At 37.7% G+C, this 18056-nt stretch overlaps 1 protein-coding gene across 1 annotated transcript in view; it reads right to left on the bottom strand.

The window, feature by feature from the left end:
- Nucleotides 1–1052: 1052 nt before the first annotated feature.
- PEX7 (peroxisomal biogenesis factor 7) overlaps nt 1053–18056 on the bottom strand; it is a 78817-nt gene continuing 61813 nt past the window's right edge. The window contains exon 10 of the mRNA XM_027551672.1: nt 1053–2723. Within this exon, the coding sequence (XP_027407473.1) occupies nt 2655–2723 (69 nt within the window). The 3' untranslated portion in view covers nt 1053–2654. The remainder of the gene's footprint in view (nt 2724–18056) is intronic.

The raw sequence follows: 18056 nt of genomic DNA, 5'->3' as shown, positions 1-18056 counted from the left end.
GCTGCTTGGTTTGTGAATTAGTAAGAATTCAAAAATCTTGTGCATTCTCTTTCAGGATAGAATCCAGCTCCTTTCCCTCTAGCTTGACAATCCTAGCTCAAGGAACTCACTGAATAAATGTTCCTCCACCCTCCTTCAGATTAACAGACCCCAAGCACCTGAGGTAAGTATTATTCTAAGGTATTCTGAGGTAAGTAGTGTTCTAAATAGCTCTAACATCTCCAAAACAGAAGGGGGGGTGGGAATCGAGAGGGATATTAGTTTTTAAATTACCAGTGTCTGTTTCAGATGATACACAGTAAATTATTTTAATAAAATCTCTTGCATTTTAAAAGGAAAATAAGTCATTTCCTTTCACTGTAAACATGATCTGGGTTAGGTATTTTAGAAGGTCTATTATAAATTCTGCCCATACAGAGCTATGAACCTGCTTTTACTGGGCTGCATACACTTGGTTCAACAGTTTGTCTTTCTTACGGAGGGAGGCAACACAAAAGCAGTTTATGAACTGACCTCATCATTGTGCCAGCTCTAAGGACGTGCTTGAGCACCTTGGACCTTACAAGACAGTCATGTGAAGCAGTGTCCTCTCTATGGGGGCCTCTCAAAAACAGCACTGATTGGTCTAAGAACCAAAAAGAGTTAATACTTTCTGTGAGACCATTCATTCATTCGACAGATATTCACTGAACACTTTCTGTGTGCCGGGCATGGTGCTAGGGCCAAGCCAGAATGAGGTCCTTGCCCTCAGGCCTCGGCCACTGCATCCTGTACTTGACCAGACTTCCCATTTACACCTCCAGTAGCAACTTTCTAAAACTTATTCTTAGAATACATATATTTTCAAGCTCACGCTTTGCTCCACTTTATGTTTCCTTTTGTTTTTTTTTTATTTTTGTATCTTGTAAGGCATCTGGTTTTTCTGTAGAAACTGGGAAATACGTAAATTAGACAATATACATATATTTTATTTTTGTTCTGATAACTACGAATGTATTTTTCTCTTTAAAAATTCTCAAAAACTTGTTAAAAATTTAATGACAGCTTTGGCATTTGTAACATTTTTAATTTATTCATTTTTTAATTGAAGGACAATTGCTTTACAGAATTTTGTTGTTTTCTGTCAAACCTCAACATGAATCAGCAATGTCAAAGTGAAAGTTGCTCAGTCATGTCCGACTCTTTGTGATACCATGGACTATACGGTCGATGGAATTCTCCAGGCCAGAATACTGGAATGGGTAGCCTTTCCCTCTCCAGGGGATCTTCCCAACCCAGGGATGGAACCTAGCTCTCTCACATTGCAGACGGATTCTTTACCAGCTGAGTTGCAAGGGAATCAGTCATAGGTGTACATATATCCCCTCCTTCCTGAACAAAGTTGTCTATTCTACTACTTTTTCTCTTTCAACCTAATTTTTTATGGATCATCACACCTTAAGGTTTTTCAAGACCTGAGGAGGCAGTGAGGAGGGTTTATGGCATTAATTAGGATATTTCATTATTAGTTATGAATTAACTATTTCATTACTTAGTTTTAAGGTAATTTCCTGAAACCTTTGTAGGACCTAAGACTTTTTGCCCAGTGACCAGTTTTTCAAAAATCTGATTATAGAGAAATAGGAAGAGAGAAATATAGGGTCATGGGTATAATATCTAAAAATATTTGAATAAAAGTAAAATACATGTAAGCTCTTAACTCTCAGCATCTTTTTTTTTTTTTTTAATAATTTTATTTATTTATTTTTGGCTTGCTGGGTCCTTGTTGCTGTGCAGGCTTTTCTCTAAAGTTGCAGCGAGTGGGGTACTCTCTAGTCGTGTGCACGTTTTTTAATTGTGGTGGCTTCTCTTATTGCAGAGCACAGGCTCTAGGCATGTGGGCTCAGTAGCTGTAGCTCCCAGGCTCTAGAGCACAGGCTCAAAAGTTGTGGCACACGGACTAGTTGCTCTGCAGCATGTGGGATCTTTCTGGACCAGGGACTGAACCCGAGTCTCCAGCATTGGCAGGCGGATTCTTTACCACCAGGAAAGCTCCCATGTTCTTATGTATGACGGACACCAGGCCTTGAGAGAATCTCATTCATTCTGTGTGTCAAGCACGTAGTAGATGCTCAATAAATAATCACTGAATAAATCTGCAGTTACTAGAGCCCTGTTACTATAACCATAGATGTATCAATATTATATAGTGTTATACATATGTACTGTATTAGAAAAAGTAACCTTGGTAGGGGTGTCATAGAATCATAAATGATCAAGAGATACCGTTTTTGTGATTTTTATCAATAGCAGTCATTATATTTTAAATCAAAAATGACAAATTAAAAGTGAAATATATCACTATCAATATAATCTACAGAGCTCCCATATTTTAATCCATTTTATAATAGGTTATACTTTAATAGATACTATAAGATACACCATATACCATAACTTCAATTATTCTTAAGATTTTTAAGAAATATGGCTTATGTACCAGGCTTTAAATAGTGAACCAAAGTCTTTATCAGCTGCCTCAAAATTGATTCCAAAATGAATTAAAATTTGAAATATGAATAGTATATAAAAACATAAAATCTATAGTATCAATAACTTATTTCCTGCTAAGCAGTTCTTCAGTCAGTCTCCTTTGCTTCTGAATGAAGAAGCTTGTCTCAAGCCAGCATGGTAAGACAAACAGGATCATATATCTTTATTGTTTCATCCCAAGCACAGTCAGCCACCTGGAAAACAAAAAGGAAGTGAGAAGAAACAATCCACAAACATTCAAAACTGGGAGAAAAAAGCCTAAGTCACTTGGAGTGTAAGTAGATCATCCACCACTGAACAGATCTTTAAATAGGAGGAACACAGGAACACATTTCTGGAAAAAAGTCTATTTTCCCTTTTTAAGATACACTTTGGGGCTTGTTTCCAAGTGACTAAAGTTGCCTGTAAGGGTTTCCCACCAGAGCTACATAATTCCCTACAGGTCCTGAGATAAATGTTGAAAAGGTACATTCCTAAACTGTGAACCAAGACACCATACCAGCTATTATGGGGATAAAAGAGAAGGAAAAGCATAGTGCCTGCCTTCAAAGAATGGCTCATTCAAAACCAAAAGTGGAAAGTGCTCTAATAGACTCTCAGGGAAGCAATTCTTTGACTCTAGCTGGGAAAGTGTCAGAAGATTTCACAAATGCCATTGCATTCACACTGGCCCTCTTTAGGGGCAGATATAAGGTAGACATAGACATTCAAGTCTAAAAAGTCACATAAAAACATGAAGGGAAAATAGTTCAGGGTGCTCAAAAATGTGTGTTAAAAAATTGGTAAGTATAGCAATATCTCAGGGTATAAAATCAACTGTATTTCTGTATACCAACAAGAGAAAATTTTTAAACTGCGAATAAAAAATTCACTTAGAATAGCATCAAATAACAAAATACTTAGAAACACATTTAAAAAAAGGTATGCAAAACATCCACCCTAAAATGCAGCTGAGAGAAATTAAAGATGGCCCAAATAATGGAAAAGATACCATGTTCATGGGTTCGATATTTATTAAAAAGTTAATTTTTCCCCTAAATGATTTATAAAAAATTCATAATCCCAGCAAGCTTTTTAATAAAAATATAGAAGATGACTTTTAGTTTATGTAGAAAGAGGATCTAGAATAGCCACAAAAATTTTGAAAAAGAACAACAGAGTTGTACTGTTTACACTACTGGAGTCAGGACTAATCATAAAAGAAAAGCAATCAACACAGTGCAAAACTGGATAAGAATATACAAACAGATCAAAGGAACAGAACACAGCTCTGGAACAGACCCAACACTTGGACAGCTGCTTTTTAACAAATGTTCCAAAACAACCCAATAGGAAAAGAAAAGTCTCTTCAACAAATGATGCTAGAACAGGATGGCCATATGGAAAACATAAGAATTAAAGCCCAACTTTACACCAGAAAACAAAAGTTCATTTAAGATGGATGGATCACAGACTGAAATATAAAAGCTAATGGTATAAAGCTTTTAGAAGAAAACACAGGAGACATATAGTCTCAATCCGAGGGCAAGCAAAGATTTTTTAAACAGGAAGTAATAACCATAAAGATTAGATAACAGACTCAATCAAATAAAACTTGTGATCATCCAAAGACACCACTAAGAAACTGAATAAGCAAAACACAGAGTGGGAGAAAATTTTCACAAAACAGACATCTGGCAAAGAATTTGTATCCAGAATATATAAAGAATTACTATAACTCAGTAATAAAGACAACCCAATTAAAAATGAACAATAGACTTTATTAACAGATAAAAAACATATAAATGATCAACAAGCACATAAAAACATTGAATAATCATTAGGCATCATGGAAATGCAAATAAAAACCACAATGAGATACCACTACATATGCACAAGAATGGCTAAAATTAAAGATGTGCTGTGCTGTGCTTAGTCATTCAGTCGTGTCTGACTCTTTGTGACCCCATGCATGGAATGTAGCCCGCCAGGCTCCTCTGTCCATGTGGATTCTCCAGGCAAGAATACTGGAGTGGGTTGCCATGCCCTCCTCCAGGGGATCTTCCCAACCCAGGGATCGAAGCCAGGTCTCCCACACCGCAGATGGATTCTTTACCATCTGAGCCGCCACTGAAGCCCAAGAATACTGGAGTGGATAGCTTATCCCTTCTCCCGACCCAGGAATCAAACTGGGGTCTCCTGCATTGCAGGCAGATTCTTTACCAGCTGAGCTACCAGGGAAGCCCCCAAATTAAAGACAGACAACATCAAATGTTAGGAGGGATGCAGAGGAGCTGTCACTCTCAAGTGTGTTATGTGTGTTAAGCTGCTTCAGTTGTGTCTGACCCTTTGCAACCCTATGGACTGTAGCCCGCCAGGCTCCTCTGTCCATGGGATTCTCCAGGCAAGAATACTGGAGTGGGTTGCCATGCCCTCCTCCAGGGGATCTTCCCAACCCAGGGATGGAACCTGTGTCTCTTATGTCTCCTGCATTGGCACACCGGTTGTTCTTTACCACTAGCGCCACCTGGAAAGCCTGTGTTGGTATAACCACTGTGGAAAACTGGCTGTTTCTTATAAACACACACCGAGTGATTTCACTCCTAGAGGGGCTTCCAACAGAACTGAAAACATTTTTACAAAACAGTGTATATAAGGATATCCTTAGCAACCTCATTCACAATAGCACACAACTGGAAACAAGCATAACACATACAAAAGAATGGCTGACAAACTAGTAAATTCAAACAATAGAACAATGCTAAGCAACACCACGGAGGGAACTACTGGTGGTGGAGGGAGCAACATGGATGAATCTCACAGACAGTGAGTGAGTGAAAGAAGACAGAAACCAAAGAGCACATATAGGAGATGCCATCATGTAAGTTCTAAAACAGGCAAAACTAATCTAAGGCAAAATAAAAATTAAGGAAATGGTTGTTTTGTCTTTTCAAATGGAGGGAGGTATGGGGCCAGGGAGAGTCTGGAAAGGAGAACAAGGAAATTTGAAAGGAAGATGCAATTGTTTTGTATTGAGATGAGATGTAGATTACACAAGTATATCTGTTTGTCAAAAACCTATATATAAGATTTGTATATTTCAGTGTACAAAAATGACACCTAGAAACAGTAAGAATAATAATGACAATAATAAAAATTGAATGAGGACATGAGTTGAGAAATAAACAAAACAAGAATGTTGGTAATTGTCAAATCTGGATAATGGAATTATATTATCCTATTGTTTACTTTCGGAGAAGGCAATGGCACCCCACTCCAGTACTCTTGCCTGGAAAATCCCATGGATGGAGGAGCCTGGAAGGCTACAGTCCATGGGGTTGCTGAGGGTCGGACACCTACTGAGCGACTTCACTTTCACTTTTCACTTTCATGCATTGGAGAAGGAAATGGCAACTCACTCTAGTGTTCTTGCCTGGAGAAACCCGGGGACAGGGAAGCCTGGTGGGCTGCCGTCTATGGGGTCGCACAGAGTCGGACACGACTGAAGTGACTTAGCATAGCATAGCATTGTTTACTTTCTATACATTTGAAATTTTCCAGAAGTAAGAGAAGGAAATAAAAAAAATGTAGACAGTAACATTAAGGATGAAGCAGCAAGAGAGAGATTTGACCAAAGTTATTTGAACTATATTTCCGGTCCTTTAATGGTTGCAAAGGTTGAAAGTTACAAAAGGGAACTCAAAGTCTCAGTCAGTCAAATTACCTGGCTGTCACTATAGAATACAGGAACTGCAGATTAATCAGAACTTGAAGTAAAGTGAAAGTTGCTCAATCATGTCCAACTCTTTGGAATACCAACGGACTTTACAGTCCATGGAATTCTCCAGGCCAGAATGCTGAACTGGGTAGCCTTTCCTTTCTCCAGGGGATCTTCCCAACTCAGGCATTGAACATAGGTCTCCTGCATTGCAGGCGGATTCTTTACCAGCTGAGTCACAAGGTAAGCCCAATCAGAACAGATCAACTCCTTATCATTCACTAACAATATCTCAGCTCATAATTCAAGCTAGAGAAAGCATTAGAGACCTTTTAATCAAACTTTTTTAATTTAAGCATTAAAAACCAGACTCTTCAAGATTTGGTTGCTACCTACTTCTGTTTCTCAGTGCACCAGACTCAAAAGCTCAAATCCTGGCATCTTGCTCATGCCTTTGTGCTCGTGTGCTCTCACTGATCCCCTCCCCTGAATAACCTTTCTCCCTCCCTTCCTCTCTGGCCCTTATCTTGCTTTGCCTGGAGAAGACACCTCTTTGCAGAAGAATCCATTTAAGCATTACCTCCTCTGGGAAGTCATTCACTGTACCTATAATATATCAGCTGTGCTTATTTATTAACAAGTGTTTCCAGCTCTTTGAGGGCATGGACCATGTTGTGCTATAACTTAACAATGATTCAATAAAGTTTAGCTCAAAGAATGAGTTTTATAGATTAAGACCGCAGAGCTTAACTTTTTCTCATATTCACACTACGGCAGCAGAAGTGGAACCAGAACCTAACACTGCTGAGTCTGTTCACTGAAAACCGTGGCCTCACAAAAGGCTGATCAATACTCATTATCTGCCTAATCCTGCAACTGTAAATTTTTATACTCCAAAACACAAAGATTATTACACAAATTTATTTGTCTTATTTATGTATATAGTTTTTCAAGTGCTGGGCCTTTCTGTATGTTGTGTCAACTATTACAGAAAAGAGAATCAGAGAAATGAGACTTAAGCTTCTAATATAACATATCTGTAACTTATGTTTCTGAATCCTTATTTAGCACTCTCAATCCAGCTTCTTACCTACTAAGAACTTATATATATATATATATATATATATATATATATATATATATAACTAACAAATGTCAAGGCCACTGAATCAGCAAATGTTTATAACTCTATACACTAAATTAATTGATAATATGAAAAAGAACTAAAATTGCAAGGATACAGAATCATGACTAGATTATGGGCTTCCCAGGTGGCGTGAGTGGTAAAGAATCCACTTCTTAATGCAGGAGATGCATCAGACATGGGTTTGAGCCCTGGGTCGGGAAGATCCTCTAGAGAAGGAAATGGCAACACATTCCAGTATTCTTGCCTAGAAAATCCCATGGACAGAGGGCCTGGTGGACTACAGTCTATGGGGCTGCAAAGAGTTGGATGTGACCAAGCATGCATGCACAGCCAGTATTCCTGCCTGGAAAATCCCATAGACAGAGGGGCCTGGGGGGCTACAGTCTATGGGGCTGCAAAGAGTTGGACGTGACTGAGCATGCACGCACAGCCAGTATTCCTGCCTGGAAAATCCCATGGACAGAGGGCCTGGTGGACTACAGTCTATGGGGTTGCAAAGAGTTGGACGTGACCAAGCATGCAAACACAGCCGTATTCCTGCCTGGAAAATCCCATGGACAGAGGGGCCTGGGGGGCTACAGTCCAAGGGGTTGCCAAGAGTAGGACATGACTGAGCACACATGAATAGATTGATTCAAATTAATGCAAACACTCTTTACCCATTAACTAATTAATTAACTAAAATTAATTAACTATTTCATTAAACCCCATCTAGTGCTGGGCTTCTCCAGTGGCTCAGTGGAAAAGAATCCTCCTCCTTGCTAATGAAGGAGACACAAGTTCAATCCCTGGGTCTGGAGGATCCCCTGCAGAGGAAAATGGCAACCTATCCCAGTATTCTTTCCTGGGAAATCCGTGGGACAAAGAAGTCTGGCGGACTACAGTCCATGGGGTCACAAAAGAGTCAGATACAACTGAGCGACTAAACAACATCAAGTGCTGTGAATTTTAAAAAGCTAACAAGTAAAAATAATAATAATAATAAGGTAAGAAAGAAAAGCACTTTACTAAACTAACAAGGCTCCAGATTCTCTAAGAGAGGCAATGTAGAGACGAGACTTCCTGATAAAGAAACGTGACCATGAGGTCACTGCGGGTCCGCAGTGGGGCACTCATTAATTACCATCACAACTCCAATGGCCTTGAAGGGACCACGTAGTTCTATAAATTAGGGTAAACAGGGCTTTTTCTTAATGTCCCATGCTACCTATCTGAAGCCAGCCTAAAAGACTTTGCTAAAAATTAGGGTTAACAAAAAGACCAAAAAATAAGTAAGTAAATCAGATGATATGGTAATAAATACTCTTGTTTTACTGGATGAGATCCACCCATTGCAGTAGCTCGTCCAATACAGCAAAGAGTCTTTCCCAGCCCTGGTCCTGCTTCTCCGTGGCAAAGCCATCTTTCCCTCCCACCCCCAGGAATTCACTCCTGAACACATAGACTCCTTCAAGGCCAGATGACTCACGACAGAGAATGGGAAGACAATAACAGGATATCTCCTTTCTCATCTACCGAAGATCCTCTTTCTCCATTTCAGGCTCCTATACGAGGAGTTACCTTGCTGTCAGGAAAAACTGTGAAAGGTTGCAATCCGCAGAGAGACTGCTGGGTGTTCTTGCAGTGGAATGCTGGCATTGTTCTAGAGCCTCACAGGATTACTGGGATCTATAGGGGTCTTATGCCTTCCACTGGCTCTGACTGGATTATTTTACAACTCTAAAGTTATAGAAAACTGACAGTAATCAAATGATTCTCAGCCATTAAAATTGCAAATGAAGGCTGTCCTATAGAGACACAATCGAAGCCTTGTCCTGTCTCCTGAGAGATGATTCTAATCATTAAGTGTTACTGTCCATGGATACTGACTAGTTCTGCATCTATTAGTAAATTCACTCTCACATTCATCAGCTGCCTATATGTGTTGGTTCTTTGGTTCCTTTGAGCTAGCTGTAAAATCCTTCACAAGTTACAAAAGGTCTTTGACACATGTTCATATTATACTTGTATGAGAGCCATGACGGCCATATTGAAAATTATCCTTGAATATGGCCACAGAAAAGCCATTTCATTAAAAGAACAAACATGAAATGGGAATAAGGGGCTGATAATCATCTAGAAAAAGGAGACTAGGAATAACTGCTAAAACGGGATATGAAATTGAGCTCTATCTACACATTTTGGCAGCAAAGGTGAAAAAGGCAAACAATAATCTAAGATACACAAATACAATGAATTTACCAGTTCATCAGGGGAGATAAAGTCTTTTTTTCTAGAACTTGACAATAAGAGAAATATATAATAGACCCCTGTCACAAAAAGCAATATAATGCCAAAAGAGTAGATTTAAGAGAGATAAAAAGTCAATCTTCAGAAGGCTGCTTTAAAAATAAACATCTCAACCCTCAAATAAGACAAAAGCACACTGTTAAACTTTAGTTTCTTAGAGGCATTTCTACTGTGCAGTGGTCTCAAGCTTTGGCGTACATTAGAATAGCTTCCCAGGTAAAGAATCTGCCTGCCAGTGAAAGAGATGCAACAGACGTGGGTTCCATCCCTGAGTCAGGAAGATCCCCTGGAGTAGGAAACAGCAACTCACTCCAGTATTCTTCCTGGAAAATCCCATAGACAGAGAAGCCTGGCAGGTTACAGTCTATGGGGTCGCATAGAGTCAGACATAATTGAACGACTGAACTGAAAACCTGTGGATGGGGAACCCATAGTACAGAAGGTTTATTCTGTATCAATTAACTGGGCTTTCATCCTGTGCACTAACCTGGAGTTCTGAGGAAGTACTTTATTTGCAAGAATTTTTGGTTATCAACTAAAAGGAAATTTAGCATTATTGAAAAAAATCTTTCAAAGGAAGATTTATCTTCTGATCTTGAGGAAAAAGAAGAGGTTAATTTGCCACTAATAAAATGGAAAACACCCCGTGCCATATTTTTACATTTTATTTAGAATCTAAGTTTCAAATCTGGAAGGCTGATATGTGACGGGAAGACAGTAAGTTGTGAGGAGGACTAAGAAAGAAGACACACTGAACTATCTTTAAAGAAAATCACTGGTCTTACACCTGAAGCATTCTTAACCGAAAGTTTATGGAGCTTCCAGACCTGATTCTCCATAAGTAAGAATCCAGAATTTCTACTTGAACACATTACAAAATTCTATTACTCATTTAAACTATGGTGAATAACAGTATTTTTGTGTTACTTATTTTATTTTAGATTTGTACCCTGGTGAGTTCTAAATGGGTTAGAACAGTTTATAGATAGACCCACAGGGCCAAATAAAGTAAATACAGATTTTAAAATATCTGTTCTAAAGGGAACAAATGGGCAAAATCTTTCAGGTGTCAAAGCTAATCATACATCTGCATAATAAAACTGGGCTCTTTGCTTCACAATAACTATGGAGAAAATGAAAGTATTCTGGGTAATATAGCTTCTGTTTTCTAACAACATTCGCATATGGATGGAAACACTTTTGTACAAGTACACCTAAACAGGATTTTTTTTAGAGTCATTATGTGTCTTGGCAGAATCTAGAAATTATACCCACTATCTTACAATAACCTATAATAGGATACAATCTGCAAAAATACTGAACCACTATGCTATACACCGGAAACTACCACAATGTAAATCAACTAATACATCAGCAACAAAGAAAGAACAAATGAGGAACTAAAAAGTTCTAGCTTAAAGGCAACTAAACTGCATTATAAGTCCTCTGACAAAACCCTTAATGTTTTAAGAGAGGCTTTTTCTGACTCCTGACTCCCGTCTAGGATTTCTGAAGGCTGGCTGCCAAGGCCGACCTTGTTTGACCCTCTCCTCTGAAGGTGAGTGTGCATGTGGACACCATAGCATAGGCTGACCTCCAGGCTCTGCATCGTCTGCCCGGGGATATTCAAGCGGAAAACTATTTCTTACCTTGCAGGCTCCCATTGTTGTACATTTCATCCCTATGTCCTCTAAACTTCCTTTAATCTGAGATCAAAACACCAACCTTTTCAATAAAACTCAGAATGAAAATTATCATTACAGGAAAAATGGTTTGTTAGAATATTTTATATTTGTTTAATGTAAAATTGAAAGAAAAGATTAATCTTTTTCATTATTATTTTTAAAAGCTCTTATCTTCTAGAGCAGTGAAAAATAACCAATAAGGTAAGAGCCCATACAAACATCTGTTTTTTGTTAGTTCAATTTTACTTTGAACAGCGCATTTGATATTTCTAATTTTAAGAGTAAGCACATTAATTAGAAATATGAATTTCTTGATATTATCCTAGCATGTCAATTTCTTTAAAACATGTAAAGAAGCATTCTTGAAAAACAGAATAGAAACTTATTATCTATCAAAAAAGCCTATTAATTTCTGAATTCAGCTACAGCATATACATCATGACATCGTACATGGAATGCTTAAGAGCAACTGTATTAAATATTTTACCATTTTCTATGTGTAAAGTACTGGGCTAAGTTCCACAGTAGACCCAAGGATATTAAAGAAACAAATTCAGTCAATAAGGAGTTTATAATAAAAATTTATCACTGATGGATCAAGTAAGATGTGTTATAAACCATCGTCAATAATAATGATCCTATAAATGCAAATTTTGGAAAACATTATAATAAAAACATCAGACTTTTTATACGTGTGTAATTTATAAATGATTTATATTCCTAGTTTATCAATGTTGTCCATTTTATTAAAATGTTTACACATGCCATTGATAAGGTAATTTATTTCAATTGATTTAATATGGGTGTTAATATAACAAAGACATCCTACAGATCAATTAAAAGGTTTACTTTACTGACAAATTTTCCATTTCTTATTTATCATTATACTCTTTCCTCTCAATTTTGTGTACAATTGTTTTTGCCCTTGGGAAATTTGTTTAATCTATTATAATTATCTGTATGATAATTATATATCTTTAGCAAAAATGGACAAGAGAAATAAGCAGAGGAATGTAAAGAAAATGAAAGAAATCACAAAGAGTCAACTCTAAATTTTAAAAAGCAGCGCAGATAGTATATTGCAATGTATTAAACTACAGACTAAAGAAAACACGTCTTATTTACTCAACCAGCTTCCCAAAGGAAGTGACTGCAGAGAAGAATGTAGTTTATTATGTTAATCAGCATGGGGTTTAAGTAAAGGTAAGAAAGTGTATGCAGGTCAGGAAGCAACAGTTAGAACTGGACATGGAACAACAGACTGGTTCCAAATAGGAAAAGGACTACGTCAAGGCTGTATATTGTCACCCTGCTTATTTAACTTATATGCAGAGTGCATCATGAGAAACGCTGGGCTGGAAGAAGCACAAGCTGGAATCAAGATTGCCGGGAGAAATATCAATAACCTCAGATATGCAGATGACACCACCCTTATGGCAGAAAGTGAAGAGGAACTCAAAAGCCTCTTGATGAAAGTGAAAGAGGAGAGTGAAAAAGTTGGCTTAAAGCTCAACATGCAGAAAATGAAGATCATGGCATCCGGTCCCATCACTTCATGGGAAATAGATGGGGAAACAGTAGAAACAGTGTCAGACTTTCTTTTTTTGGGCTCCAAAATCACTGCAGATGGTGACTGCAGCCAATAAATTAAAAAAAGCTTACTCCTTGGAAGGAAAGTTATGACCAACCTAGATAGTATATTGAAAAGCAGAGACATTACTTTGCCAACAAAGGTCCATCTAGTCAAGGCTATGGTTTTTCCTTAGTGGTCATGTATGGATGTGAGAGTTGGACTGTAAAGAAGGCTGAGCGCCGAAGAATTGATGCTTTTGAACTGTGGTGTTCTTGAGAGTCCCTTGGACTGCAAGGAGATCCAACCAGTCCATTCTGAAGGAGATCAGCCCGGGATTTCTTTGGAAGGAATGATGCTAAAGCTGAAACTCCAGTACTTTGGCCACCTCATGCGAAGAGTTGACTCGTTGGAAAAGACTCTGATGCTGGGAGGGATTGGGGGCAGGAGGAGAAGGGGACAACAGAGGATGAGATGGCTGGATGGCATCACTGACTCGATGGACGTGAGTCTGAGTGAACTCCGGGAGTTGGTGATGGACAGGGAGGCCTGGAGTGCTGCGATTCATGGGGTCGCAAAGAGTCAGACACGACTGAGAGACTGAACTGAAGTGAACTGAAGAAAGTGTTGACTAGTATACTAAAAAAAGGGTCTTTTCATTCATCCACTCATTAATTCATTCAACATTTATTCAGTACCTACATATGAGGGAGTTTATGTAACTTCTGGCAAGGGGCTGGCACTCAAATATTTACTGAAGCAAAAAAAGGGAAAGGAGAGAAGGGAGAGAAGACTTTGGCCAGGACTTGGAAAGGCAGAGATACTTTGCACAAGCAGAAGTGGAGGACAGAGAGGGAAACAGTGGCAAACACATGGAGATAACAAATAATAAAATATAATTGGTATAAAATAGGGAAATTACATAGGATAGTGAGAAGTTAAATCAGATAGCAATACAGATTACATTGAATCTTGAAAGTAAGATTAACAGTTCAGACTATTCTGGAGGTAATAGGCTGCCTCTTGAAAGGTTTCTGAGAGGACATGATGAAGAGGACAATTTAACTATGTTGATTTGTAAATTAAAACTAGTACATAACTAATATGGCAGACAGTTAATGGTCAGAGTCCTTAAAGAGCAGTCACAGGAATGGCTGACCATGTGTTCCAGATGAGAAAGATCTATTAGGAGGCAAATGGAGTATCTTTTATAAGATGAGAAAGATAGCCACAAGAAAAAAAGAGAATATTCTGCTGCAAGAACATGATGTGTCTGTTCATTTATTCCAGTCATTTTTTAAGGTCCCTTAGTAAAGGTATATAATTTTCTTTATCTAGAGTCCTGCACATTTAAAAACTTTTATTTTTCTATGTATCATACATACCACATACACAGTTGTTGCCATGTAAAAGTAATTTTTCTATTTTACTCTTTAACTGATGATTATACATATCCACATGGCATTCATTTTTTATATATTTTATTGCTTTTTATTGAACTCATTATTTTTACTGGGTTTAAAATTGAGGTTCTTAGATTATAACACTTGACAATTGTATGAAGTACAAAGATAAAATTTTCTACCTTTTAAAATTTTTCTACCTTTTATATTCCGTTTTGTTTTCTCCTATTACTAACTGGTGACAATTTTAGAACCATGTTGATTAACAGTAATAATGGTGGCAAATCTCATCTTGTTCTTGCCTTCAATGGGGCCATTGATATATTTAAGGTCAAGGATTAAGAAAAAATCAGATTTGCATAATGCAGAGCTCTGCCAATAAGCAGCACTGAGAAATCAATAGAATGATGGAAAGAGCTTAGAGACCGGTTAGGAGATGATTGCAGTCATCCATGGCAGAGATACTAATAAATGCTTATCTAAGGCAGCAGAGCTAGAAGAGTATGGCCCACATTTCAGAAATATTGCTAAGGAAAAATCCATAAGCTTGATGCCCACTGAATTTTAGGGGTGCAAAGAGAAACAAGAAAACTAGGATGGTTTCCCAGGTCTTGAGTCTGGCTCCAAGGTGCAACATTCAGTTCAGTTCAGTCACTCAGTAGTGTCTGACTCTTTGCGACCCCATGAACTACAGCATGCCAGGCCTCCCTGTCCATCACCAACTCCCGGAGTTCACTCAAACTCATGTCCATCGAGTTGGCAATGCCATCCAGCCAATGCAACATTAGGAATATTGAAAGAAAAGTAATGAAACATCTGTTGAGATCACACAGAAAAAGCAATTGGACAAATAGGTCAAGCATCACTGACATATAATTAAAGGCCAGCTTAGAGAAGAAGGTGTGGGAAAGTAAGAGGACTAACACTTGTATACTGGAGAACATCTGCTTTTGGAAGGATGGTAAGGAAGAAACTGGCATAAGAGATGGAGATATTTAGCAAAGAAGTAAGGAACAACTGGTTAGCATGGTTTACATTAAAGCAACAGGAGGGGAAGATTTTTCTTTTATAAAAATTATATAGCTAAAAAAAGAAAAGTCCGAGAAAAGGCTAACTTGGTTTTCAGAAGCTTTTACTGGTGACCTTTTGGGGCTTAACTTCAATTGAACGATGAAAGGGAGACAGGTACAGGGGCTAAAAAGAGAGTGTTGACTTTGAGAAGTAAAAGCAACAGTTAAGCTACTAATTCTTGATGTCTAATAATAGAAGAGAAACTAAATTTACTGGTAGGAAGGTAAGACAGTGGGGTCAACTGAGTTTTGAAAATAGAGAAAAGAACTGACGAAATCTACAACAAAATCCCACAGTGGATTATTGAGGAAGCAAAGATCTGAATGAAAAAGCCAGTGAGAAAATTAGGAACCTAATGCAAAGGGGGAAGAAACAGAGCTGAACATAAATATTTTGAGGTCATAGAACTGAAAGAAGACATTCATTCTTGTCTGTTTATACAATAAGGTAGGAGGTAAGGACAAATGTTCAGAGTGTTAATGATGTCGCAGAAGGCTGAGGGAAGATATTGTGGAGAATGGGCTGGAAAATCAAAAAGACTTCAGAGGCAAGTTGAGTAGGACCAAGAGCCTAAAAGAATTTTTTTTTTTTTTGAAAAAGTAACTTGCTGGGTGTTGTCAGCATTTTTGCTTGTTTTTTAAGAAGCAATGCACCATAGTCTAGAAAAAGAAAAATGAGTAAGAGAGTGAACGACTGATTCAGGAAGGGAACCCAGAAACAGCAGAGGCTAAGGTGGGAACAATTTCAGAACCTCTCACTGCAAGGGCTGTTCAAGGAGTGCAGGGGCAATAGAAACAGGATTACAGAAGACCCTGCAGAGCTGGGCCAGGGGAAGGCTTTGTGGCTGGGGGAAAACAAGCACTTGTTATACAATTTTAAGTTAAATGTTACACAATTATGAAAGCCTCGAAGAGGCAACAACAGAGCCTAATGCCTGAGAACACTGGGCGCTTCTGGCACCTGTTCTTTTCAACTCTAAAGCCGGTCTATGACGGAAGCACAAAATACCACTTCAGACTAAAGCTGAACAGGACATGTATATCCCATCTACTGACAACGCTAGTTGTCTTCTAAAATCTGATTTTCCAATCTCATACTGAGAGTTTTAAAATATTTTATCTACTGTCAACCTTTAAACTTGGTATCTATGATTGTAGGACTAGGGATCTCAATCAAAACATGAGATGAATGTTTTAATGATAGCCTAATATTTGTTGGTTTTTTATTATTTTATTTTAACTGAGACAGAACTGACATGTTAACATCAGTTGCAGGTATACAGCATAATGATTATATATATATATATATATATATCTTATACATATATATATACTTACACACAGAGAAACAAATCTAACCATCTTTCACTGACACCAAATGAAAATACACAAAATTTCTTCTGCTTTATTTTAAGGAAAAATCTTGTTTCCCTGGTGGTTCAGACAGTAAAGAATCTGCCTGCAATCCCAATGACAGAGCCTGGTGGGCTACAGTCCCTGGGGTCACAAAGAGCTGGCCACATCTGAGCAACTAACACTTTCACTTTCACACTTTATAGTACCTACATGTTCATGGACAGACTAGAAAATTCACTCATTAAAGATTATGACTACCAAGGACTGATATTTTGGAGTCCCGGAAGATAAATGCATACATGTGATAAAATCACAACAATGAAAACCATGTACACAAAATGACTGGAAGAGTATTTACCTTTGGGAAGGAGACAGGGGGTGAGATTTGGAAGGAAGCATGACTAGGCTTTTTGAGATGCTGGTAGTGTGTTCCATACTTAACCTAACTGGTTGTTACACAAGTGTAGTTACTTCTTGGTAACTTACTGAATTACACACTTAAAATACGTGTGTTTTCCAATGTATGTATTACACTTCAAATAAAAATTCCTGGAAAAAGGCTGAAAAGAAATAAGTTAATATGGTATAATACAGATTCTTTCTAGAGTGGCAAAATCATGGATAATCTTTATTCTTTCTTCTAAATATTTCTCAATTTCATCAAAGGAAAAACTATATATTTATTAAACACACAGATGAGGTATCTTGGAATGAACTAGTAATGTCTGCTTTTTAAAAGAGAAATAACTATCTTCCAAATGCATAATGACACATAAACCTATACCCAGCTTATAAATACTAAACTAAATATCAATGAGCAGAATTGATACTGAAGAGACAAAGTCAGGGATTCTAAAAATACATTAATACAGAAAATTCAATTATACCAATGGACATATATTACAGGTCTAGAATCATTAGCCTGAAAAGAGAAAAAAGGTTTCCAATTTAGAAATAATAAGGGTAAGAGAGAAAAGAGAAAATGCCAGGACTATACAAATCAAGATCAGAGGGAAAAAATTCTAAGAAAAATGTTCTGAACTAAAAGATGATTTCAGCCTGGTTAACAAGAGGGCATGGAGTATTTCTTAGCAATTATCCTTAAAGAATGACCCCAGACACTTATTTGTCAAGTTTTAAACTTTTAAAGACAAGACCTTACACTCAGTCAGAAAGAAAGGAGGTTATAATACAAGAATGTCTTTGGATCTCATTTTTCAGATCTCTAAGAAGGGAGAAGCTAAAAAGAAAATTATAAATACAAGAAAAATCTCTTTTAAGACAGGGAATATATTAAAGCACGGAAGCCC

This window comes from Bos indicus x Bos taurus, chromosome 9 (genome assembly GCF_003369695.1).
Source record: "Bos indicus x Bos taurus breed Angus x Brahman F1 hybrid chromosome 9, Bos_hybrid_MaternalHap_v2.0, whole genome shotgun sequence".
Taxonomy (NCBI): Eukaryota; Metazoa; Chordata; class Mammalia; order Artiodactyla; family Bovidae; genus Bos; species Bos indicus x Bos taurus.
This window is presented reverse-complemented; position numbering and strand designations above follow the sequence as displayed.